At 41.6% G+C, this 25,420-nt stretch overlaps 1 protein-coding gene across 1 annotated transcript in view; it reads left to right on the top strand.

Moving 5' to 3' along the window:
- PRTG (protogenin) overlaps nt 1–25,420 on the top strand; it is a 189,276-nt gene that overhangs the window by 139,498 nt on the left and 24,358 nt on the right. The window contains exons 12-15 of the mRNA XM_040342732.1: nt 15,312–15,407; nt 20,168–20,354; nt 21,947–22,074; nt 24,064–24,234. Coding sequence (XP_040198666.1) covers nt 15,312–15,407; nt 20,168–20,354; nt 21,947–22,074; nt 24,064–24,234 — 582 coding nt within the window. The remainder of the gene's footprint in view (nt 1–15,311; nt 15,408–20,167; nt 20,355–21,946; nt 22,075–24,063; nt 24,235–25,420) is intronic.

Raw genomic sequence — 25,420 nt, 5'->3', positions numbered from 1 at the left:
TATTCTGTAAACACAACTTTCTCCAAAACACGTTTTACATTTGTGTTTTTTTTCTAACTCTAGTGGTCTCCAAACTGTGGCCCTGGGGCCGGATGTGGCCCTTTGCTAGCCCTTATCCCTTGGGGCATGATCCCATCGACTGACACCAATAATAGATCATAATTCCTTGCACTGACAGCATATATAGGGCATTGTTTACTCCAGCTGGACATCAGGACATTTTCTACTCACACTGTCCCTACTCCGGTCCTCCTAAAGTCTAAAGGACAATAATCTGGCCCTTTGTTTAGAAAGTTTGGGGACCCCTGCTCTAGAACAAACAAGAGTCTCCCACTGCATTTTATGGTCGGCCAAGCAATAAGACCTGTTTTCTAACTCTCAAAACGAAAAAAAAACGTTTTATCGTTTTTTTTTTAATTACCTATTTTAATATTTTATTTTTCGAAGCTGGCCAATTTCTTTCAAATATCAGGTCCTGCATTTGTTTTGATTATAGTCTTTAATGAAGTCAGGCCTTTCCAATGACTTGGAAATCCAAAAGTTTAATTAGTATTAACTTTTATGTTTTTTTACATTTTAGACTGTGCTTCTATATTTTGCATACTATTAAAGGGTGAATTAAGTAATTTTTTTATAGATTATGTTTATGAGACACACCAACAAAATAGTACCCCTGCTACAACCTCGCCCCAGAGCCCCGGCACTGAACAGCAAAAATGCTAACCACTGAGCCATCATGCCACTGTACTAATGAGGTTGATTTACTAAACGCACATAGACAGTGCACTGTGCAAGTGCAGTTGCACTCATTTCCCCCAGAGCCTATTGAATATGGTTAGGCTCTGCTGATTTCCATCATCCAATCATGTGCAAGCAAAAAGGCTGTTTTTTTTTGTTATTCAAAATGCTTGATAACCTTGTTACTCGTAAAGCAAGGTTCTACTGTATTAGCATTGTCAGAATATATTTTTTCAATGCTAAAAATATATCTTGTTTTTATTGCCCTGTAACAAAGAATTCAGAATAATGTGAATAGTGTAGGTTATGTCTTTAACCCAGCTTCTTGGCTACTTGTATGTCCACTTGTCATTTCCCATTGTATAATCCTCGAGGAGGGATGTAACAATTACGAGTTAATAGTGACAGCATTAACATTACCTACAATCGTGCCCTACAAGAAGTCCAATCTTTATCCTGCATTTGACCTCCCAGAAAATATTGGCAGTGAGCTGTGGTTGAACAGAGAGTTGGATTATGTCACTAAATCAGAGAAATAATACATGGCGTTTCTTTGTATTTGTCTTTTATAGCGCTTGAGGCATCCACAATTTATTAGATCAGCCTCTATGGACACAACACTCACTTCTTGCCGGGTAGTCGTAGAAATATATTGATCTGCTGTGTGTGGCTTTCCTCCCCTCTGCCACTTTAGCAGTTAAATGTGCAAGTGAGAGGTGTGATAATTGACCCTCACCGAACCACAAAATACAACTAGAAATACTTACTGAACATTTGCTGTCTTTCTGGTTGTACGCAAGAAGGACTTCCATCAATAACAGAGAAACATTTGATAATTACCTTTGCTTTTAGCAGAAGCGCACATTTCTCCTTATGGTTGTTTTGTATTGAATGGAGTGTTTCCATGTATCAGCTAAGGACCATTCTATAATTTTACTTTTTATGGAAAAATATTTTCCCTCCTTCTGGAAAATGTATTAGACCCTTGCTGTAGCCTTGTACACACCAGGAGGTGCATCTGAGCGTGTGCTCTTTTTTTGCGCATTACCATGCATCGCATTTTAATATCAGGGCTGTTAATGCTGAACGTGCACTAAACACTTTGGTTTAGCATGCAGGCAGCTGTGAGTTTCGTCTTTGGTGAGAGGGCAGGGTGATTCCCATTTTTAAAGTGATTCTAAAGCCTCAGGCTGGACATACTCGGAGCAAATTTCTTTCCTGCAACCATGGGTTACAGGTAAGAAAATTGCTTGATTCCCGCATCAGCACAGACAGTTAATGCAGGAATCCCTCCTGATGGGCCATTGTCTTGTCTTGGTAGAGGACAGTGATTATTTCTAGTGGCTATAGCAGCCGCTACCAATAATTGCATGTAAAAACTGGCATGCTGGTTGTACCCAAGTTGATCAATCGATCAAATTGGTACATTCAGCCTGCCCATTAACCATTCAAATCGAACACTGTATGGCCTCCCTTAATGCTTTTCATCTTAATGCATTAAGGTGAAAAACATTCTGTGCTGCCAAATCCTCCCCAGTCCCTCCTTAAGCCTCCTACACACGACCGAGGAACTCGACGGGCGAAACACATCGTTTTTCTTGTCGAGTTCCTTGTTAGGCTGTCGAGGAACTCGACAAGCCAATTTTCTCCATTCCCGTAGAGGAAAAAGAAGACATGCTCTCTTTTTGGCTCGACGGGATCCTCGACAGTTTCCTCGTCGAAAAATGTACGCATGCCCGGTTTCCTCGGCAAAAAAAAAATCCCAGCAAGTTTCTTGCTGGTTTTTGCCGAGAAACTTGGTCGTGTGTACGAGGCCTGATACTTACCTGAGCCCGATCCAGTCCAACAATGTGCACAAGAACAGCGGCTCTCACCGCTGTCTCCCTCCTCCCTGTGCAGATTGATAGCAGTGGCAGCCATTGGCATTAAAGTGCATTGCAGTATGCTTACATGCGTTTATACACATTGTGTTGTGCTAAAAAAAAGTTAGGGCATGTTGTACACACTGTTGTGAACTGCTTTTACAATGTATTTGCAGTGACACATATTAATCAGCGCATGCCAGCGTATCTGATGTGAATGAACCCTGAGTGTTAGAGAATTCAAATTACTAAATCTATTGCCTAGGATCTCCAAAACATTTATATAGGCAAAGTATTTACAATTACGAATAGTAACTGCTTCAACCACCAATCATGTGCTACCACAAGTATATGAAGTATTAATCCAAAACAGCTTCCGCACTGTTACCTTTGATACACACCACAATCAAAAAGTTATTTTCCAAAAACTCCATAACTTTTTTTTCTAGCAAAAAAAAATGGCTGTCAATAAGGTTGGTGTTATTACATGCACTGCACATCTGTGTAAAACGTCATATTTAATATAAAGTCTGTCTGATTGCATGCTGAAAGTAATGCCCTAGTAATGGTTGGGTATGCAGATCCAACATGGTAGTTTATATACATTTTCCACTGTTGAGTGTTTTCTTCTGTAGACCTTTGCGTCATCCTGCTTTGCAGATTCAGTCCAATGACAACTGACGTTTTAAATGCAATTTACATTTTAGGGCTGGAACTTCTCTTATGTGTTTCATTTTTTCCCACCCTTCCCCCAAACCAATTCCCCTGCACATCAATTGCTTCAAGCACACTTTGGTCAACCCCAGATTTTATGGCAAAGGTCTTGACCCAGATGTCACTCTGGTCCGTACTGCTGGCCCTTTGGCTGAATGATGATGCAGACGGTATTGTGTTGAGAGGTTGGTCTTGAGGGCAGTGCACTCACCCTAGAAATCGGGACCAATGAGCTTCCCAGCCGGACTCTTGGTGAACAATGGTTTAGTAGGGTATACAAAATCTCGCAACACAAAAGAGCTTGTAAAAAATGTACATTTGACCACACCATACGTTGAACCTTCACACCTCAATTCAACTCTTCAACTTCTCTTTCACCGGAGAGATTAGATTTTTCTTTTTCATCTTAGTGCCTCGGTGCATTTGTGTTATCATTTTTTTTTTTTCCTTTTAAAAAAAGACGTGCTATAACATTTTAAATTATTGTCCAGTCATTCATTTTAATGAGCGTCAGGAAAGCCTTTTTAGAAATATTGGGTTGGATCAACCCTCGCTCAGGTAATAAAAGGTTCACAGTGCTGGAAGGAGATCTAGTCTTGCTTTAGTGCATTTTATGTCAATATTAAGATCTGTATGGCTTGATCTTTATCGCAAATAGCGTATTACATTATTTTATTTGCTTCTAAACATTAGCAGAATATCACGAGCAAGATCAGTGACCCCGTTTTCATTTGTGTTAACAGCTGTAAGCAACACTCTATAACATGCTCAATTCCTTCTAAGCTCCAGGCATAGTAATAGCTATGTGTTCATAGCTCAGCTTACATTACACAGCGATGAAACGCAGTTGAAGGATGATTAATTAGCAATCCACTTCATCGCCCTATATTTATTGTATTTGTATTCTTTATGTGCCAAAACAAGAGCTTCTATTGTAAGATCTGGCTGCTTGGAATGAATCTAGCTATAGATCGTTCTGTAAAAATATATATATATAAAAAAAAAAAGCGTGCTCTTTTCCCAAGAAACATGGAAGGATGTAAAGGAAAATATGAATTATGTATTTGATATATAATTATTTATGAATCTGCTCTCATTTATCCCAAGGCACTCTAGGTTTTAACGGCGATGAAGCTATATAAAGTGTATACATCTACAGACACAGCTCCTTGCTTTGTGAATGAAAAATGATTATTCCGGTCCAATCAAAGGATGTAGTGATCCAGACAGATAGGGTATCCCGTGTTTTTCCAAAGCTGAAGCGGTGAGCAAGCTATAGGGCAAGAACGTCTGTTTGGTATATGGTCCCGATAAAGGAACCTATGATCCAGACTTGCTCAAAATTCATTAATGGCATCATCTTATTAATAGTTTTACCAAGTACAATTTGTCAGCTTAATAGGAAAGATTTATTGACACCCATTAACTGGATTAACTACCTCCTCTGCAAGGTTAAGTGCCTTTGTAGTGTTATTAATTATTGACACTATCTGTACTCAAGTTGTTATCAAAAACATCTCATGGTGGTTGACTACATAGGATTCCTAGTTTTGTATTCAGAAGTGAGCAGTGACATCTGGTGGAAGGAACTTGCCCGAGGCAGTTTAAGAATAAGTTCTGCCTTCCTTCTGTTCCTTTCTGATAGCCATTGCTAGAATACCAACAAAATAACTAGTTCTTGAAGTGGAGGGAGGTGCTCTGTACGGATGACATGCATGGGTTTAAGCTCCAGTGTATGATGCCCATAAGTTCTTTGCAGTGTATAATTAGCTTGGATAGAAGATGCAGAACAGGGAGGCTTTGAGCCATACATGAAAGTATATGTTTGTGTGCATCTGTCTCTCAGTGGTGCTGATTCATGCAAACTGTGCAGGGAAAGTAGGATTGTACCTATAAGTTTGCTTTTTTTTATTGCCATTTTTTTTTACGTTTTGCACGTTACAGAACTTTTTTATTATTTCCCTTGCACATAATTGAGTATTTAAAGTGAGCATAGCTTCACCATGATCAGTAAAGCCAAACTCTGTCTGAATTTTTTTTTTTTTTTAAGTCAGCAGCTACAAATACTGTAACTGCTCATTTTTAATATAATACCTGTCCAGGGATGCCGCAATGTCGGCACCCCAAGCTGATTCGTCCATAAGCTTCGGTTGCAGCCGCCAGCAGTTCGAATGTGAGGGAAACCGACAGCGAAGCCTTCAGGCTTCACAGCCGGTGTCCTACTACGCATGCGTGAGCTCAACTTTAAGGGTACATCACACTGGGCACAGTTAAACTGAACCTTCCACAAGTTCAGTTGTCTGCACTCCACCACTGGTCTATAATAATACCAGAGCATACCAGACCACAAGTGAACGACCCAGAACCACCTCTTCTAAGTGGCCCTAGGCGTGGTACATTTAAAGTAGAATTATAGGCAAAACTTTTGTTTTCATTTTGAATAGAGTAAGGGAGGGTTATAACCCATGTAAGGTTTATTTTTGTCACATTGGGGAGATTTACTTTTACTTCCTGTGCCATAGCCAAAACAGGAAGTGAGAGGAAATCCCTTCAAATTAAGGGAATCTCTTGGGGACCCCTAGGTCACCAGAACTAGTGTCCCCATTGGAATATTTCCCCCCTATTACTTTTCTGGGACAACCCAAATATGGGATTTTCTTTTACTTTCAATAATAATGGTAAACAGGACAGAGGGGATGAATCTCCCTAACGGGGGCACATACAGCGATACAAACCGACAAGTGTTCTAATCCATCTCTCTTCTATCCAAAACAAAAGGTTTGACTTTAGTTATACTTTAACCACTCCTGAGCATGGTTTAGCGCTCACATTACCCAAAACTAACCAGACGAAAGGGGTGAACCATGCCCTGGCTCGGTTAAAATGGCCAGTGAGAATGTGTACCCTAAGCGAACATTCACTTCCCTATGTGAACGTTTAGGTGTAGAAGCTGTCCACAAATGTTTTTTCCCCTGCACATAATTGAGAACAGGTTGACCTTACTGACCAACATTAACTTTGCAAATTGAACATACACTATGGAAAGTTTACTTAGAAATGCTGTGCCTGGGATTGCTGAGGACAGGCCATGTTTCCTGACCCTAAAAAGAGTGTCTGTGGCTTTCAAGCATTATTCTATTGACCAGTTTATTTAAATGCTTGCTAATAAAAGAAAGTGAATAATTGATAAAAAAAACACACAACATTAGTACATAATTGGAATATTTCATGTATTGGGTTTTGGCATATATGTGATATGTTTTCAGGCTGGTTGATAGCCAATTAATACTTTAAATGATAATGAGGCACTTTGAGTTCCTTTGTTGGTAATATTAATCATAGCTGTCATTTTGTGTCCATCTCTGAGCGACTGTTATTCACCCATGGGAATTTTTTTTTTTTTAAATATGGCATTTGGTATTCTGTCCAATTACCTTCAGCTGTCACCCTCATGTGAAGAGAGCTGCTTGTCGAGAGCAAAGTCCAGAAAACCAAGCAGTGAACCATTTACAGCTTTCTATCAAAGATGTATACGCAAAGGGGGCTTTGGATAAGTAAGACTTTTGATATCTCTCCATCTGAGCGATACCATGACTAAACCTCTGGTAATGATGGCTCACTCAGCTGGAACTCATAAGCAAGGAATTACTTTCCCAACTCCTTGACAGAGAGTGTCAAAATGCACTGCCTTGTAACATGATGTAGACCTCAGAACTGAGCAGATGGACTTCAGTCTCCATTTTCGTGTGAAGACGTATTTACAGGTTGCAGATCTCCCTCTTGCATCTCTGCTGGAGCTATTGCCTTTTCTTTGTAGCATGCTGTCATGTCATTTTCAACTGTCTCACATGAGCTATGCACTCATATTTTAAACACTTGGGAACTGAAGTGGCAAAAGCTTGTTCCTAACATTTTTTGGTATAAACAACTCTGGGTCATATACAAGAAGGCCTGTTCATACCGGGTGCATTGCAATACGCTGGATAGCCTTGTCCAGGCAGTTCCGAAACAAGACAATGCAAAAAGCCTTGTTTCCTATCATGCCAGTTAAAGCGGATGTTCCGCCCCAAAAAAATATTAAAAGCCAGCAGCTACAAATACTGCAGCTGCTGACTTTTAACATTAGGACACTTACCTGTCCTGGAGTCCAGCGGCGTCCGCAGCAGAGCACGAGCGATCCCTCGTCACTCTGCTGCTCCCCCCTCCATCCACGCTGAGGGAACCTGGAAGTGAAGCGCTGCGGCTTCACTGCCCGGTTCCCTACGGCGCATGCACAAGTCGCGCCACGCCCGCCGATTGGCTCCCGCTGTGTGCTGGGAGCCGAGTGTTCCCAGCACACAACGGGATGTGACGCAATGCCCGTCTTTTGCAAATACCTGTCTTTGGACAGGTATCTGCACCCCCTTCCCCCCTGAAAGGTGTCAAATGTGACACCGGAGGGGGGGAGGGTTCCGATCAGTGGGACTTCACTTTAGGGTGGAGAACCGCTTTAATACAAGTGTGCTGCAGGGGTGTGTGTTAAAAAAAGTATGGCATGCAGCACATTTCAGCTCAGCGCTGTGCGATTCAGTCTATTGCATTGTATCCTGCTGCTGACCAGTAGAACTTACGTTGTGACATTTCAGTAAAGTTCACACAAAAAGTAAACAGTGCAAGGTGATGGGATTGGTGCATCAGCTTCATTGTCCTCACTAGAGATGGGCTCAAGCGTGTTCGAAATCCCACTTGCCCGATCCCGCCAAAAAGCCAACGCTGCACACAGCTAATCACAGGCAGTAAGACATTTCCCGGCAGATGCACAGACCGGTCACAGGTCTCACTGCCTGTGATTAGCCGTGTCCAGTGTTGTCTTCCTGGCGGGATCGGGCACTTGGGATTGCGAACACGCCCGAGTCCGTCTCTAGTCCTCACATTGCATCAGCTACTGATCCCATGCACATCTAAATTACCACTTAAATAAGTTAAAAGCAAGTATATTAACCACTATCCAACAGCAGTTATGTACATAATAATATAGCAATCAAAAAAATGTGTGCTGCGCTGTGAATATACTCAAACAAACATGTAATAGAGCTGTATGATTAATCGCTAAAACAATCGCGATTTAACCCCCCTAGCGATCTCTATGCAGCATTTACACGTTTCATTCATGTAAGTGCAGAGATGTTCTCTATTCACCCAAAGCTGTAAAAAAAAAAAACAAAGCTGGCAAATGTTTTTCAACGTTGTCAAAGCTGGGAGATAACTATAAACAAAGTATCATTTAGGCCCCTTTCACACATGCGGACCGTATGTCTGCTTTTTCATCCATCCGTGTACGGATGAAAAAGGGACATACATTGGTCCCTGTGAGATCGCGGGTGTCAGCGGATGAACATCCACTGACACCCGATCTCATCCGGGTCTGCATTCCTCCAATTCTGCAGACGGAGGAAAATCCTATTTTTCCATCCGTCTGAGGATCAGATCGGGTGAACACGGACAGACGGTCCGTGTTCATCCGATCCCCCCATAGAGGAGAGCGGAGAAAAGACTGGGCAGTCCCTGCACAGTGTGTGGGGAGCGCCCTGTCATCCGCCGGCTCAGCGGGGATCAACATAGCGATCCCCGCTGAGCAAGCTGAGGTTCACGGGCGGATCATTACTGATCCGCCCCATGTGAAAGGGCCCTTAGTTCTTTTAGATCAAAGGAATGAACTTCGGTCTGTAAACAAGGTCAGTTAAACCTCTTAAAGACTAAACCTTTTTCTGACACTTGTTGCTTACATGTTAAAATCAGTATTTTCTGATAGAAAATTACTTAGAACCTCCGAATATTATATATATATTTTTTAGCAGAGACCCTAGAAAATAAAATTGCAGTTGTTGCAATATTTTACGTCACACTGTATTTACGCAATTTTTTGGAAAAAAATATTCTTTAATGAATTAAAAAAAAACTAAACAGTAAAGGTAGCCCAATTTTTTGTATAGTGTGAAAAATGATGTTAGGCCGTGAGAATCGTGTTTTTTATTCTAAGCAGAAAAAAATAGTGATTCTCATTTTACCCAGAATTGTGCAGCTCTAACATGTATTAAATAATCAAAATCATGTAGTGCTCATACACCGATGAGAATAAAGTGCTATAAGTACAAAGAATCAAATGTATCCATATATACATGTAATGCTGCAAACGTGTGCATTTATAAATGATAATAACACATTTTTTTGATTGCTATATTTTGGTATTGGGATGTGCAATATAGTGAGTGCAGCTGTTTAATAATTATTAATCACTGACCACCACACTCAGCCCAGATTACCATCTTTGTTTAGTTTTATATGTACATAATAATGCTTGACCGTAATTTAAAGGATAAGTTCACCTTTTTTTTACACCCATTTTTATGGTGTAACATGTAACATGTTACCGTTGTAGCAGCCCCCGCAAGACTTCTCCCCACACCCGCTGTCACAATCTAAAATAATGCAGCTGTGCGGGGCTCCGCCCTCCCGATCATGTCATTCATTCAGTCCTGTGAATGGGAGAACTACAAGTACCAACAGCCTTTAAGCCTGAAGCCTCGTACACACGACCGAGAAACTCGACGGGCGAAACACATCGTTTTCCTCGTCGAGTTCCTTGTAAGGCCTCGTACACACGGCCGAGATACTCGATGGGCAAAACACATCGTTTTGCTCGTCGAGTTCCTTGTGAAGCCACCGAGGATCTCGGCGAGCCAAATTTTCCCATTGTCGTCGGGGAAAAAGAAGACATGCTTTATTTTGGCCCGACGAGATCCTCGGTGGTTTCCTCGTTGAAAAGTGTACACACGACCGGTTTCCTCGGCAAAAAAAAAACCCAGCAAGCTTCTTGCTGGTTTTTGCCGAGAAACTCGGCCGTGTGTACGAGTAACTCGACAAGCCAATTTTCTCCATTCCCGTCAAGGAAATAGAGAACATGCTCTCTTTTTGGCTCGTCGAGTTTCTCGACAGTTTCTTCGATGAAAATGTACACACGGCTGGTTTCCTCGGCAAAAAAAATTCTCCCAGCAAGCAAAGAAACTCGGTCGTGTGTACGAGGCCTCAGATCGGACTCGCAATCTGCTGATTTTGGGTGCAATGCTTTGTAGGCTCCTATTAAAAAAAATAAAGATTACCTGCAAAAAGTTGGGCATTTATCATTTTTTTTACAAAGTAGAACTTATCCTTTAAGAACCAATTCAAATTCTGTACATTATTATTTGTGGATATGTTCAGATAAGGTTTTACCTGAAATAGAAATATGCTATATAAAACATACTTGAATAGGTATACATAGAATACCAAACATTATCAGTGTTTTGCATTGATTTGAGGAAGCAAGGACTGTGCAGGCAGCATACAAGCCTTGTGGTTATAACTCTTGACAGCACTGGGGTCTTTGGTCCCCTTTTAAGGCATATGGTCACCTTGGTGATTCTACAGATTTTCTCCAGATGCTCCAGTCTTCTCTCCAGTCCAGTAACAAACAACTAAGTTAAAAGGTCTTTGATCAAATTTGCCCATATGTGTATATGAGGATTTACGGGGATGTAAGACTGTGACTGATGTGTATGTTTTGTATGTGCTATGCTACATCATGGTGCAATATCTTTATATATATAAAAAAACTGGTGTAACAAATATAAAGCTTTGCAGGTGGAAACTTGCAATTGAAACTGAAAGGTATAACTCATGTCGGTTTAAAATGGACAGAAATTGCTGTATTGCTAATAAATTATGAAAATCCTTTCATTCTGCCTTCGTGATGGATCTTTATAAAGTTTGCGTGGACTTGTACAGCGTACAATAATATTAAAGGGTCAGTCCATTTAAAACTGATATTTTAAATGCCATTGTTTTGGGACTTGTATATACAGTGAGGGGGGGAAAGTATGTGATCCCCCGCTGATTTTTTACATTTGCCCACTGACAAAGAAATGATCAGTCTATAGTTTTAATGGTAGGTTTATTTTAATAGCGAGAGATAGAATAACAACAAAAATATCCAGGAAAAAAAAACATTTAATAATCATATAAATTGATTTGAAAAGAAGGGAAAGGATAGTACTTCTCTATGGATGAAATATAAGGATATAAATACGTTAAAGAAATAACAAGCTGCTGCCCCCACTGAAACTACCTGCCCGAGCAGATGTCAATAATAGATAATGTGAAGTAAAAGAGCGGGTGTGGCGCTGCTAATGAGGTAGAATAAATAATGTGCAAAAAAGTGGTAAACAAAGTGATGCGCAAAGGTGATTAATATCATATACCATGAAAATATGCAAACCTGCAATGAATATGTCAGCAAGGACAAAAACTGTGCAAATAAACCAGTAATAATTAAGTAAACATCCTGTATAATTCATAAATAAATACTAAAGACATTTTTGAAAAACTCAGTGTTCATATGTGCAAAAACAAATTCATAAACGTATATAAAAAGTATTTCATGTACATAAAAAGTAAATAATACAAAGTCGACTGGTGCCAAAACACGTGATCAAAAAGTCTCTAAATTTAGAGAAGAACAGTGCTGCAGTATCCACACAAGTGGGCGGTGTCTGTGTATCGTTCATGCTCCCCCTTCTGATGAGGTCTTGATGACAAAACGCGTAAGGCGGAGCTGGAAGGTCATTACGTCACTTCTGGTTTGGGTCCATGGAGCGCAGCGAGCGCTGGACTTCCTGCTTTTTAATGCTTGTTACACTTAACCCGATGTAAGTGCAATATTTACTTTTATCCATTAAATGGCTTACAGAATTACGCTATGGAGGCTTTTTATTACCCCTACATGATATCTATGAGTGAGAGTGAGACATCCGTGGAAAGATCTGGTCACAACTGTGAAAGCGTGCTACCCCTTGAGTTTCTTAGCTGGTGAGTGCAATCACATAAGGGGGAGCACAAAGGATATACGGACACCACCCGCTTGTGTGGATACTTCAGCTTTTAAATTTAGAGACTTTTTGATCATGTGTTTTGGCACCAGTGGACTTTGTATTATTTATTTTTTATGCACATGAAATACTTTTTATATATGTTTATGAATTTGTTTTTGCACATATGAACACAGTTTTTCAAAAATGTCTTTAGCATTTATTTATGAACTATATACCAGGTTATTACTGGTTTATTTGCACCATAATTGCTTATTTGCACTGTTTTTGCCCTTGCTGGCATATTGAATGAATGAATGAATGAAAAACGTATAAAGCGCGGCGCATGCGAACTGAATCGCTTCTGGGCGCTAGTTGTTCGTGTCTCATGACATCAAAAGAGCAGAGTTTTGATCCGTCTTCTGAAAGTCAGGTGGTTTTCCTCCAACCGAATGCTGGTTGGTAAAGCGTTCCATAGTCTAGGACCCTGAAAAGCAAACCTTCTTTCTCTTTTGGACTTGTATTTGGTTTTTGGAACCTTGACCAGATTTTGGTCGCTGGATCGCAGAACGCGATTAGAATTGTGAGGTTCTATCTTGTCGCAAAGATATTGCGGAGCCTTCCCATGGATGCACTTATGTGTCAGGCAGAGTGCTTTAAATGCAATTCTGTATTTTACTGGCAGCCAGTGAAGGGTTCTCAACGAAGGTGAGATTGATTCCCATTTTTTTTCCCAGTCACCAGTCTGGCGGCCGTATTCTGAACGACTTGCAGACGGGAGATTTGGTACTTTGGGAGTCCGAGGTACAGGGCGTTAGCATAGTCCAGTCTGGAATTCACGATTGTTCCCACCACGACTGCTACGTCTTCTTTGGGGATAAATGGAATAAGTCTGCGTAGTAGGCGCAACAGATGGTGCGCTCCGCTGACTACTGACCCTATTTGTGCGTCCATTGTCATGAAGGTGTCGAAGATGACCCCGAGACTTTTGACTTTGGAGCTAGGGGTGATGATTTGGCCCAGAATGGGCGGGGGTGTCCAGGTTGTTGCCAGTTGACTCTTTCGGCTGGCGTGAAACATAAGAAGTTCTGTTTTTGAACTGTTGAGTTTAAGATAACTCTTTGTCATCCAGTTTTCTATCAAAGAGAGACATTTCTCTAAACTCATATTCATTGCAGGTTTGCATATTTTTCTGATATACGATATTAATCAACTTTGTTCGTCACTTTGTTTACCACTTTTTTGCACATTATATATTCTACCTCATTAGCAGCGCCACACCCGCTCTTTTTACTTCACATTATCTATATAAATTGATTTGCATTTTAATGAGTGAAATACGTATTTGATCCCTTATCAATCAGCAAGATTTCTGGCTCCCAGATATCTTCTACACTGGAAACAAGCTGAGATTAGGAGCACTCTCTTAAAGGGAGTGCTCCTAATCTCAGCTTGTTACCTGCATAAAAGACACCTGTCCACAGAAGCAATCAATCAATCAGATCCAATCTCTCCACCATGTCCAAGGGACTCCATGCAAAATCTCACCTCGTGGAGTTTCAATGATCATGAGAAGGATGAGGAATCAGTCCAGACTACATGGGAGATTCTTGTCAATGATCTTAAGGCAATTGGGACCATAGTCACCAAAAAAACAATTGGTAACACACTAAGCCATGAAGGACTGATATCCTGCAGCGCCCGTAAGGTCCCCCTGCTCAAGAAAGCAAATGAACAGGCCATCTGAAGTTTGCTAATGAACATCTGAATGATTCAGAGGAGAACTGGGTGAAAGTGTTGTGGTCAGATGAGACCAAAATCGAGCTCTTTGGCATCAATTTAACTAGCCGCGTCTGGAGGAGGAGGAATGCTGCCTATGATCCCAAGAACACCATCCCCGCTGTCAAACATGGAAGTGGAAACGTTATGCTTTGTGGGTGTTTTTTTACTAGGGGGTAAGGACAACTACACTGCATCAAAGGGACAATGGACGGGGTCATGTACCATCAAATCTTGGGTGAGAACCTCCTTCCCTCAGCCAGGGCATTGAAAATGGGGGGGTTGCTTGGTATTCCAGCATGACAATGACCCAAAACACCCGGCCAAGGCAACAAAGGAGTGGCTTAAGAAAAGGCACAATAAGGTCCTGGAAGGGCTTAGCCAGTCTCCAGACCTTAATCCCATAGAAAATATGTGGAGGGAGCTGAAGGTTCGAGTTACCAAACGTTAACCTTGAAAACTTAATGACTTGGAGAGGATCTGAAAAGAGGAGTGGGACAAAATCCCTCCTGAGATGTGTGCAAACCTGGTGGCCAACTACAAGAAACGTCTGACCTCTGTCATTGCCAACAAGGGTTTTGCCACCAAGTACTAAGTCATGTTCTGCAAAGGGGTCAAATACCATATTTATCGGCGTATAACACGCACAGGGGTATAAAACACACCCTAACTTTAAGAGGGAAGTTTCAGGGAAAACCCTTTCCACAGCCCCCTGCGTATAACACGCAGGCACAGTTTACCCTCTATTTTCAGGGTAAGAAAGCGAGTGTTATACGCCAATAAATACAGTACTTATTTCACTCAGTAAAATGCAAATCAATTTATAACTTTTTTTAAATGCATTTTTCTGGATATTTTTGTTGTTATTCTGTTTCTCACTGTTAAAATAAACCGACCATTAAAATTATAAACTGAATATTTATTTTTCAGTGGGCAAACATACAAAATTAGCAGTGGATCAAATACTTTTTCCCCTCACTGTATTGGGTTCTCAACTGGCAAGATTTATTTTGTTAGCCAGAGCCAGGCCTACAAACATGTCTATATTATGGGTCTAGCCTCCCAGCTGAATTTGTAGTTGATTTAATGGATTAGGAAGGAGGAGTGGGAACACCCCTAGGTAGGTAGGAACTTCAAGGTGGATGAAAAAAAAGGTTGTGAAGAAGCTCCTGCTGTTGGAGTACAGAAAAAAATGTGTGATTATTTCAGCTCACAATACCTCAAATGGAACTTAAATAATTACTCCTGTACAGACTAATCCTTTAATACTTACAGCATTGCATAAGGTATGCTTAAAAGTACATTTTACTCAGTTGTCTTTGTGTTCTCTCATTAGATCCCAGAAGAAAATATCAAGTAAGGTTACTTGCCTATAACAATTTGGATGAAGGCTATCAAGCTGACCAGACTGTCAGCACTCCTGTTTGTGTCTGTAAGTAAAACAATCAAGTATAAGTCTTAGATCTAAAAATTATTCAAATACCACTGTTACTGTTACCTTATCTTCATTTAATCATTCATGTTGCAATTTAAAGTTTCTAAAGTCAAAACTTTTTTTTTCATTTTATATAGAGATGGGGAAGGTTAAAACCACTATTGGGGTTTTTCATCATCTTTGTCTTATTAGGGAAACTTCCCTTCACTTGCTGTCCTGTAGACTTTGCAGGAAATGCGTGAATAACTTTCTAATGTGAGGAAATCCCCTCTTAGACAATTGTCACTGGAACTGTCCCCATTGGAAGATGTACACTCTGGGCCAAATCCTCAAAAGAGATACGCAGGCGGATCTGCTGTTCAGCCTGCGTATCCCTGTGCCTATCTTTGGAACTGATCCTCAGAAGCAGTTTTCCAAAGATAGGCATAAGATCTGACATCTGTAAGACACTTACACTGTCAGATCTTAGGATGCAGTACCGCATCCGCCGCTGGGGGCATTTCGCGTTGAAATGCCGCTTTGCGTATGCAAATGAGGACTTACGGAGATCCACAAAGCTTTTCAGCTTTGTTTTTTCTGCGTAAGTTTACGTTTGCATACGTAAAATTAGGGATGCTTTTACAAAGTGTAAACTAGTTACACCTTGTAAAAACAGACCTTTTTTTCGATCGCCGCAATTTTTTTTAAATTTTGAATTTTATTTTTCGGCGCGTAACTTTTTTTTTACCCGACGCAACTTTATTGTCCCGTCGCAATCCACAAAGCCCGACGTAACGTAATTTTGCGCGCTGCCCGTCGGGAAAATGACGTCACGAGCATGCGCAGTACGGCCGGCGCGGGAGCGCGCCTCATTTAAATTGTCATCGCCCCCTGCAGAAGAGGACCCCCTTGCGCCGGAGACATTTAAGTTACACGGCCGAAAATTTCTAGGTAAGTGCTTTGTGGATCGGGCACTTAGGTAGAAATTTTCCGCCAGTGTAACTTAAATGGTAAAAGTTAAGTTAGGCTACGTTTTTGTGGATTTGCCCCTCTATTCCTGTTCTGGGAGCAACTCAAAATTTTGGACTTTCCTCACTTGTATTTCCTTTTATTTTGACGATCAAGGCAATTAGAGAGAGTAAACCTTCCTAATGGGGACACAGACTGCAATAAAGACCTGACATTGGTTCTATCCAAATCTTATTAGACCAACTTCTTTATACTTCTAACATGTACAGTCCGCAATTTTTAATTTTTTTTAGGCTGTACATACCTTCTAATCTATATTTGCAATCTGGCTTCCCGGTACTTCTCCCCGCGGGAGTAGGCGTTTCTATGCTGAGGAGGCCGCCCAGATGATGGACGTCCTTTCAGAAAAAGTTCTCCCCGGCGGATAAGGCCCCGCCCCCCGTATTGCGTAGGCGCGTCACGGCGTTTCCGAAAGAAGCCGACTAAGAGCCGTGTAGAGCTGACTGCGCAGGCGCCGTATAGAGCTTCTTCATGTTCGGCTTCTTTCGGAAACGATGTGACTCTTGACGCGCCTACGCAATATGGGGGCGGGGCCTTATCCGCCGGGGAGAACTTTTTCTGAAAGGATGCATAGAAACGCCTACTCCCGGGGGGCGGGGCCTTATCCGCCGGGGAGAACTTTTTCTGAAAGGCAGTCCATCATCTGGGCGGCCTCCTCAGCATAGAAACGCCTACTCCCGCGGGGAGAAGTACCGGGAAGCCAGATTGCAAATATAGATTAGAAGGTATGTACAGCCTAAAAAAAATGTAAAATTGCGGACTGTACATGTTAGAAGTATAAAGAAGTTGGTCTAATAAGATTTGAAAGGATGCATAGAAACGCCTACTCCCGCGGGAAGAAGTTCCCCGGAAGCTGACTTGCAAATATAGATTAGAAGGTATGTACAGCCTAAAAAAAAAGAAAAAAAATTGCAGACTGTACATGTTAGAAGTATAAAGAAGTTGGTTTGATATAAATGTTATTTGGGTGAACCTCCGCTTTAAAGAAAAGTTTGCCTTTGTTTTATACACTATATTACCAAAAGTATTGGGACACTTGCCTTTACAAGCACATGAACTTTAATGGCCTCCCAGTCTTAGTCCGTAGAGTTTGATATTGAGTTGGCCTGCCCTTTGCAGCTATTACAGCTTCAACTCTTCTGGGAAGGCTGTCCACAAGGTTTAAGAGTGTCTATAGGAATGTTTGGCCATTCTTCCAGGTCAGGCACTGATGTGGACGGGGCCTGACTCGCTGTCTCTGCTCTAATTCATCCCAAAGGTGTTCTATCGGGTTGAGGTCAGGAGTCTGTGCAGGCCAGTCAAGTTCCTTCACCCCAAACTCACTCATCCATGTCTTTGAGAACCTTGTTTGTGATGTTGGAACAGGAAGGGGCCATCCCCAAACTGTTCCCACAGAGTTAGGAGCATGAAATTGTCCTAAATATCTTGGTGTGCTGACGCCTTCAAGAGTTCACTTCAATGGAACTAAGAGGCCAAGTCCAACAAAAATTGTGCTTGAAAAACTGCTGCGCAAATACGGCGTAACATAAAAAATTGCAACACCTATCATTTTATTCTATAGGGCCTCTGCTAAATTTATATTATGTTTGGGGGTTCTAAGTACTTTTCTAGCAAAAAAAATATGTTTTTTTACATGTAGGAGCGAAGTGTCAGAATTGGCTCAGATGGCAAGTGGTTTATGTTGAAAACTGAATGAGATTTTTATCTCTTAGCCCAGTCTAAGTTAGAAGCATCACTGCCCATAAGCCATTCAACACCTGCCCTAACCCCAATGCCAGCAGCCTGTAAGGGAGATGGGAATAACATATGTGTCTCATCTAGGATACAAATCTCATGATGCTGTGTGCGGTCTGTCCCATGCGGTCCCCCTTTTGCAGCATGTGATTACTTTGCGTGACTAATCTCCCTACTCTCCTTCCTATGAGGAGCAATTCACTGTGTCCCATCCACTATGCATTGTTCTCATTCTGAGTAATGTGCTGCCTTCTGTTTATTACAAAATAACAGGCTTGTTCTAATGAGGAGCTTTGACCTCACCCACATGGAGCACTTGTGCTTGTCAGTCAAAGAAGAAAAGAATTGTAGGAGTTGTATTATTGTATCCGAAGATGCTTTCTGGGATAATGAAATTGGCATTGCCCTAACGATCTGCCATCTCTAGTTTAAATGACAGGCAAAAGCACAGGAGAGGGCGATTCAAAAAGCAAATACTGACAAAATTGTACAGGGTTAAATAATTAATTTACAGATTTGTCCATTAATCCAAAAGCATACATATTATCTGTTACATTAGATATGTCTGCTTAGAAATTTGAACTCTTTAACATTACAGTAAGGAACAATAAGAAACAGTTAATGTAGCAAACCCTTACATATACCCAGTGAAGTGACTGGCCTCAGATGAAACACAGAGATTAAATAAATCCCCTATATAGGTTGTACCCGTTAATCTGCAGTATTCTCTTCTCTACAGCCATTCAAAGTCCAAAATTTATAAAGCTTGTCTGAGCTGTCAGAAAACAGGGGGCAGAGAGCGGAAATTATACTCTGCAGAGCTCAGTGAGAAGCATAGGCATGCGCACAGGGTGTGCCAGGTGTGCCCAGGCACACCCAAATCACTCTGTGCAGCACAGATTCCCCCTACTGCCCTGTCTCCCATCTTTACCCCCTCAGCGCTGCCAGCTTCCCTCCTCTCCTAACGGCTGGTGCTGCTGGGATGTTTTAGGAGTGGGGAAGGGGCCAGTAAATATGTAATTTACCGGCCCCTTCCCTTTTGAATGAACATCGTGAGTGATCGGTAGTTAGGGTGACCACATTTCCAAACTACCATTCAAGGACACCCCCCTTCCCAAAAATCAGCTTGTGCTGTAACGAATCACAGCACAGTGATTGAACACAAGAGGTGATTCCTCCAATCACAAGTAGGGGGCGGGGACTGTGCTCCTCCAGGCATTCCCGGCCAGGACAAGCACTGTCAGTGAGTAAAGTGGTGATGTGGCAGCCTTTTTTGGGGGCATTAGTTTGGCTTGGGGGTGGCTGTGTCAGTTTCATTCCGGGACACTGTATTGTCCTGGAATAAAGGTGCCCGGGACAGACCTGCAAAATGCGTGACTGTCCTGGGCGATCCGGGACACGTGGTCACCCTATTAGTAGTGTGTGTTTGGGCTTTTGGGTGCACACCCTAATGCAATTGGCTGCGCACACCTATGGTGAGGAGACCTCTGAGAGCTGATTGGAGGGAAGGGACACACCCCTTCCACACAGCACAGAACAGAGCTAAGCCTGTCAATCACTGGCTGTGTGCTGGAGATTCCTCCTGTCACCTTTTTTTTTCTTGGTGTAAGTAAAACTTGTCAAACGTGACTCTTGCTGACAGCAGAGGAACAAGCCAGCAGACATAAATCACACTATAGCGCAGGGATATGCAATTAGCGGACCTCCAACTGTTGCAAGTCCCATCATGCCTCTGCCTCTGGGTGTCACGCTTGTGGCTATCAGAGTCTTGCTATGCCTCATGGGAATTGTAGATCTGTAACAGCTGGAGGTCCGCTAATTGCATATCCCCGCTATAGCGGGATAAGCTTTGTTCATATTTCATGTCTTAGGTTTACAACCACTTTAAACCTATACACGTGTCCAGAATTAACTGTATAACTGTGTGAGGATAATAAGCTTTAACAACATGTTTAAGAGCTGTAGGAGCTTTAGTAATTGTTAAAGTATAATTGTTCTTCTTTCTTTTATTACAGCTGTCCCAGACCGCATAGTGCCTCCTCCTCCACCACCTCATCACCTGTATGCAAAAGCCAATAGCTCATCTACTATCTACCTTTATTGGGGACGGCCAGCATTCTCTTCTGGCCAATCTGTCAACTACACTGTGCGTTGTAATCCCGTCGGTCTACAGAATGCATCTTTGGTACTCTACCTCCAAACGTACGTACAGTCTTATGCAAATTTGTATCTCTGTAGAAAAATTCATTGACATTTTCACCTTTGAACAAACTCATTAAGAGGAAGGTCACCAGAGCAATGAGCTATAAATGAACTATAGCAGGCTGATTTCAACACGGGTTTACCTGATAGCAGAAGTTGCTTCTATAGAAAATATAATAAGCAATTTAGCTTCAATCACAATTAGAAAAAAACAGATGCAAAAGCATCTGAATAAACAAAGTTTATGTTGGGGTAACAAATGCTTTAAAGCGGAGTTCCAACCACAATTAGCATTTTTTAAATGTATGTCCTTTCAGCCTGCGTTTTTATAATATAAATCCGGTCACTTACTATTTTACAATCCGCTGCCGATCCGCATAGTTATTCAAAAAAGATAGTTTATAAAACTATGTCTACACCGTTGTCATTTTGCTTGTGGGCATTGTGAAGCCCACAAGCACTTAGGGCCAAATCCTCAAAAGAGATACGACGGAGTAACCGCTGTTACTCCGTCGTATCCCTGGTCCTAACTATGGAACTGATCCACAGAATCATTTACCCATAGTTAGGACGAAGATCCGACATGTGTAATTGAATTACACTGTCGGATCTTAAGGATGCAATTCTAGGCCGGCCGCTAGGTGGCGAGGCCATTGCGGCTGGCCTAGAATATGCAAATGACCAGTTACGGCGATCCACGAACGCTCCGATGGGCCCGTCGCTCTAAATCTACGTCTTTTACGTCGAGTTCCGCCGCGTAAAACTAGGGCTGAGCCCTAGTTGTCTTAAGCCATGTTAAGTATGGCCGTCGTTCCCACGTCGAATTTTAAATTCTACGTCGTTTGCGTAAGACGTCCGTGAATGGCGCTGGACGCCATTTACGTTAACGTCTAAGCAAATGACGTTGAAGCGACGTCAGTTAGCGCAATGCACGTCGGGTAAGTTACCCTACGGAGCATGCGCAGTACGTCCGGCGCGGGAGCGCGCCTAATTTAAATGAGGCGAGTCCCATTTGAATAGGAACTCCTTGGGCCGGCCGGATTTAAGTTACAGCGTCGCAAATTTCCAGGTAAGTGCTTTGTGGATCGGCACCTAACGTGGAAATTTTGCGGCGGTGTAACTTAAATCCGAAAAGTTACGTTGCGCCGCTTCTTTGTGGATTACCCCCTTACTTCCTGGAAGTCTTGTATGGGGAGTGATAATTGGACAGCGCACTGCATCCTGGGAAATGATGACACACATTTCCCAGGAGCATTAGAGGGAGATGATGTCAGAATCCTAGGTGGTTTCAAAGGCAGATTTCGTTGGACCGCATAGCAACAGGCATTTCCAGATGAGTAAAAAAAAAAATGTCTTTATTTTTTTCTTTTTTAGGTGTAAGCTACAGTTTAAAGCAAAATTGTTTTTTTGATGGAACCTCCACTTTAAATGTGCCCCTATGTAGTGCTGAATAATCATTTGTGGACAGTACTAGTAGTATTATCATTTGGAATGTGTATTCATTTTTTCAATCCTAGTTGAGCCTGACAATATAATTCTTTCCATGACATCCAATGACAGTGCCCTGTATTGTATTATATGCATCTCTGCAGGACAGAACCTCGTATTTTAGTTCAGGACCTTGAAGCGAATACTAAGTATGAATTTGCTGTACGGTTGCATGTGGACCAGTTGTCGAGTCCCTGGAGCCCCGTGGTTTACCATTCTACCCTCCCAGAAGGTAAGAATTATCAAAGCCGTTTACTTTTACAATGTATTGAATGCTAATAGTCCCTCAGGTACTGTAAACCAGGCTGCAGCATAGGCTCAGGACAGTTATTGTGAACGGTAGTGTAGCCCATATGGCTTTGTGTGAAGTGTCGATCAGCATGCTGACTTCTGTAGGAGAGGGTGATACTCTCACATTTGATGTATTCATAACTATGATTCCCGCTGTGTAGCTTTGAATGCTAATACACTTACACAGATCGTGTGTTTTTTGTTGCCTGTGTAAGAAGAATCTAAAACCTATTGTAATATGATGATACAGTATAATAATAAATGTATAATAGTTATATAATGTAGACAAAAACTCTCCCAAGCTCTACCACATGATTGTAGAATGATGAGCTGAATAACAGTGCTCAGGCCTGTTGTGTCCCATAAACCAGGGCTCGACAAATCCCGGTCGCCAGGTCGCCATGGCGACTAGAAATAGCGTCCTGGCGACTTGGCTTGGAAGGTGGGCAAAAAAAAAAAGTGAAGTCCCCAGCTCTTCCTTGTGTGAGCTGGCGCCATCTGGTGGTGGCCGTTGGTATTACAAGTTAAGCATTACAAGTTAAACAGCAATTCTAATGTCATTTTTCACTATTTTCACTGCCATCTTCTTCCCTCTAATTAGAACCCCCAAACATTATATATATTTTTTATCCTAACACCCTAGAGAATAAAATGGCAATCGTTGCAATACTTTCTGTCACGCCGTATTTGCGCAGCGGTCTTACAAGCGCACTTTTTTGGGAAAAAATTACACTTTTTATAATTAAAACATAAGACAACAGTAGTTATCCCCATTTTTTTTAATATTATGAAAGATAATGTTACACCGAGTAAATTCATACCCAACATGTCATGCTTCAAAATTGCGTCCACTCGTGGAATGCCGACAAACTTTTACCCTTTAAAATCTTCATAGGCGACGTTTAAAAAATTCTACAGGTTGCATGTTTTGAGTTACAGAGGAGGTCTAGGGCTAGAATTATTTCTCTCGCTCTACCAATCGCGGCAATACCTCACATGTGTGGTTTGAACACCGTTTACATATGCGGGCGCTGCTCACGTATGTGTTCGCTTCTGCGCGCAAGCTCGTCAGGACGGGGTGCGTTTTCTGGCTCCTAACTTTTTTAGCTGGCTCCTAGATTCCAAGCAAATTTGTCAAACCCTGCCATAAACATCAAAATAGCAAGAAATGCCGGTGGTGGTTAAAAGTGTCCCGCTAGCGTCCGAAAAGTGCTGCTAAAGCGACGATAAAGCTCTGCTAAAACGAGCGGCACTCTACCACTAACGCGGCACAGCACCAGAAAGTAGCCTTAGTCAACTGACTTTAATGCTGTTTTTATGAATTATTTACCTCATGTTTTTGGTTTGTGAGGTAAATAACTTATGAGGTGATAGTGAATTGACATTTTCAGCATCTCATGAGATAATTGGAGAAAATGTGTCACTTGATTCAGTTTCCCTTATGAGATATTGTTTAGTGAATTGAGCCCACAGAGAGGGTAAACCTCCCCTACGGGGGGGGCACAGCAATCAAACCTTTACATAGGTGATAGCACTTCGGTAATGTCATCTAAAGCCAAAAAAAAGTATTAGCTGTACATAGCCAATTCGTAGTATGGACCATTACACTTTAATATCTATATAAACTTTGTAACATATTCAGGTAATTATTTTGAAAGTCACGTAAATCATAACTCTTCAGTGAAGGTAAAGCATCTTCATAGGGATCCCTACAGGAAACATGCAATTTTTAATGTGGAAAAAGCATGCTGCACATCATCTCAGGTGCTATGTATGACCTGTGGAAAATGAATGTTACATCCACACATCTGCAAAACAATTTCATCTGTTCAGGAAAATGTGTATACTGTGATGAAAAATGCAGGTTATTAGTATTGGCTTCTTCTTTGTTTTACTAATAACACCTTTGAATATTGCTGTCTTAATGCAGCCCCCAGAAGCCCACCAGTAAGTGTGAAGGTGACATTGATTGAGGAAAACACAGCTTTGGTCTCTTGGAAACCCCCCGAGGATATGGGTTCATCTGTCACCCAATACACAATATTCTATGCATCCAGTAAAGACAGTGCTGCCGGCAAGTGGCAGAATATGCATCGCGATGGTAATATACCGGCTTCATTTTGGGCTGACATTTTGTAACATTTTTGGTGTTGGTTGTTTTCAAGGCCTTTATGTGTTTTCAGTATTGTCTATATCTATTAGTATGAATCATGTCTGTGGGGTAATTTATTAAAGTAGCGCTACTGTTTAATGATTACTTCCAATAACTTATGACTGGTGAATTAGCAGTAGAGTCTTGTACCATGTTGAATAACGCAGAAGGATTGGCATTTAAGTGATTGATTCCCCTTGACTAATTTTAAGGACCCTTTCACACATGAATAAGATACCTTAATAAATTGGAGCCAAACGGAATAGGTGTTACTTTTGTGACATCTGTTCAGTTTTTTTCCTAACAGAGCTTAAAGGGTCACTAAAGGAAAAAAAAATTTTAGCTGAAATGACGGTTTACAGGGTATAGAGACATATTAGTTAACTGATTCCTTTTAAAAATGATTAAAATAGATAAAAACCAATCATATAATGTGCCTGCAGTTTAGTTTCGTTTTTGCTGTTGTTTCCTGGTTCTCTGATGTACAGAGCCAGAGAGCCAATAGAGGGCAGTGATGGATTGTAAAACGAAACTGGATTGGTGTTGAGGAGTTTTAGACACACAGTAATCACACCTCCTTGATTAGTGACCACAGTGAGAAATCTCCCAGTACTGTGGTTATCAGGAAACAGACAACCAGGAAGTGTCCAGAACAGAGAGGAATTACAGCAACATCAAAGCAAAAACAAACAATGAGGACATGAAACCAGGACTGCAGTAAGGTAAAGGAAGCTATTTAGCTAAAAAAAATTAAACAATGAGGACATGAAACAAGGACTGCAGTAAGGTAAAGGAAGCTATTTAGCTAAAAAAAATAATTCTTTAGTGACCCTTTAAAGGAAAAGTATGATCAAAGCTTTTTTGGCACTACTTCTCAGTTCGTTCTGCACTTCTGTGACCTGTTTTCAGCCGACAGCATGCTAAAGTCCTCTGTCGGTTGACATCTTTGCAGTCAGTAAATCATCTTTACAGTCAGGATCCTCCCAGATTCCTGGCCCGGCAGCTGGTACAGCCTCTCAGCAAGTCGCTGGGAGACTGAGCCAGCCGCTCCTGTCCTCTCCACAGCCCAGTGCTCCAGTGAGCGCTGGAGGGACAGAGCAGAGAGCTGGTGACTGACATTCTCCACTCTCTGCTC

Source organism: Rana temporaria, chromosome 3, assembly GCF_905171775.1.
Source record: "Rana temporaria chromosome 3, aRanTem1.1, whole genome shotgun sequence".
Lineage (NCBI taxonomy): Eukaryota > Metazoa > Chordata > Amphibia > Anura > Ranidae > Rana > Rana temporaria.
The sequence above is the reverse complement of the archived record's forward strand: the minus strand, read 5'-3'. Positions and strand labels throughout refer to the sequence as shown.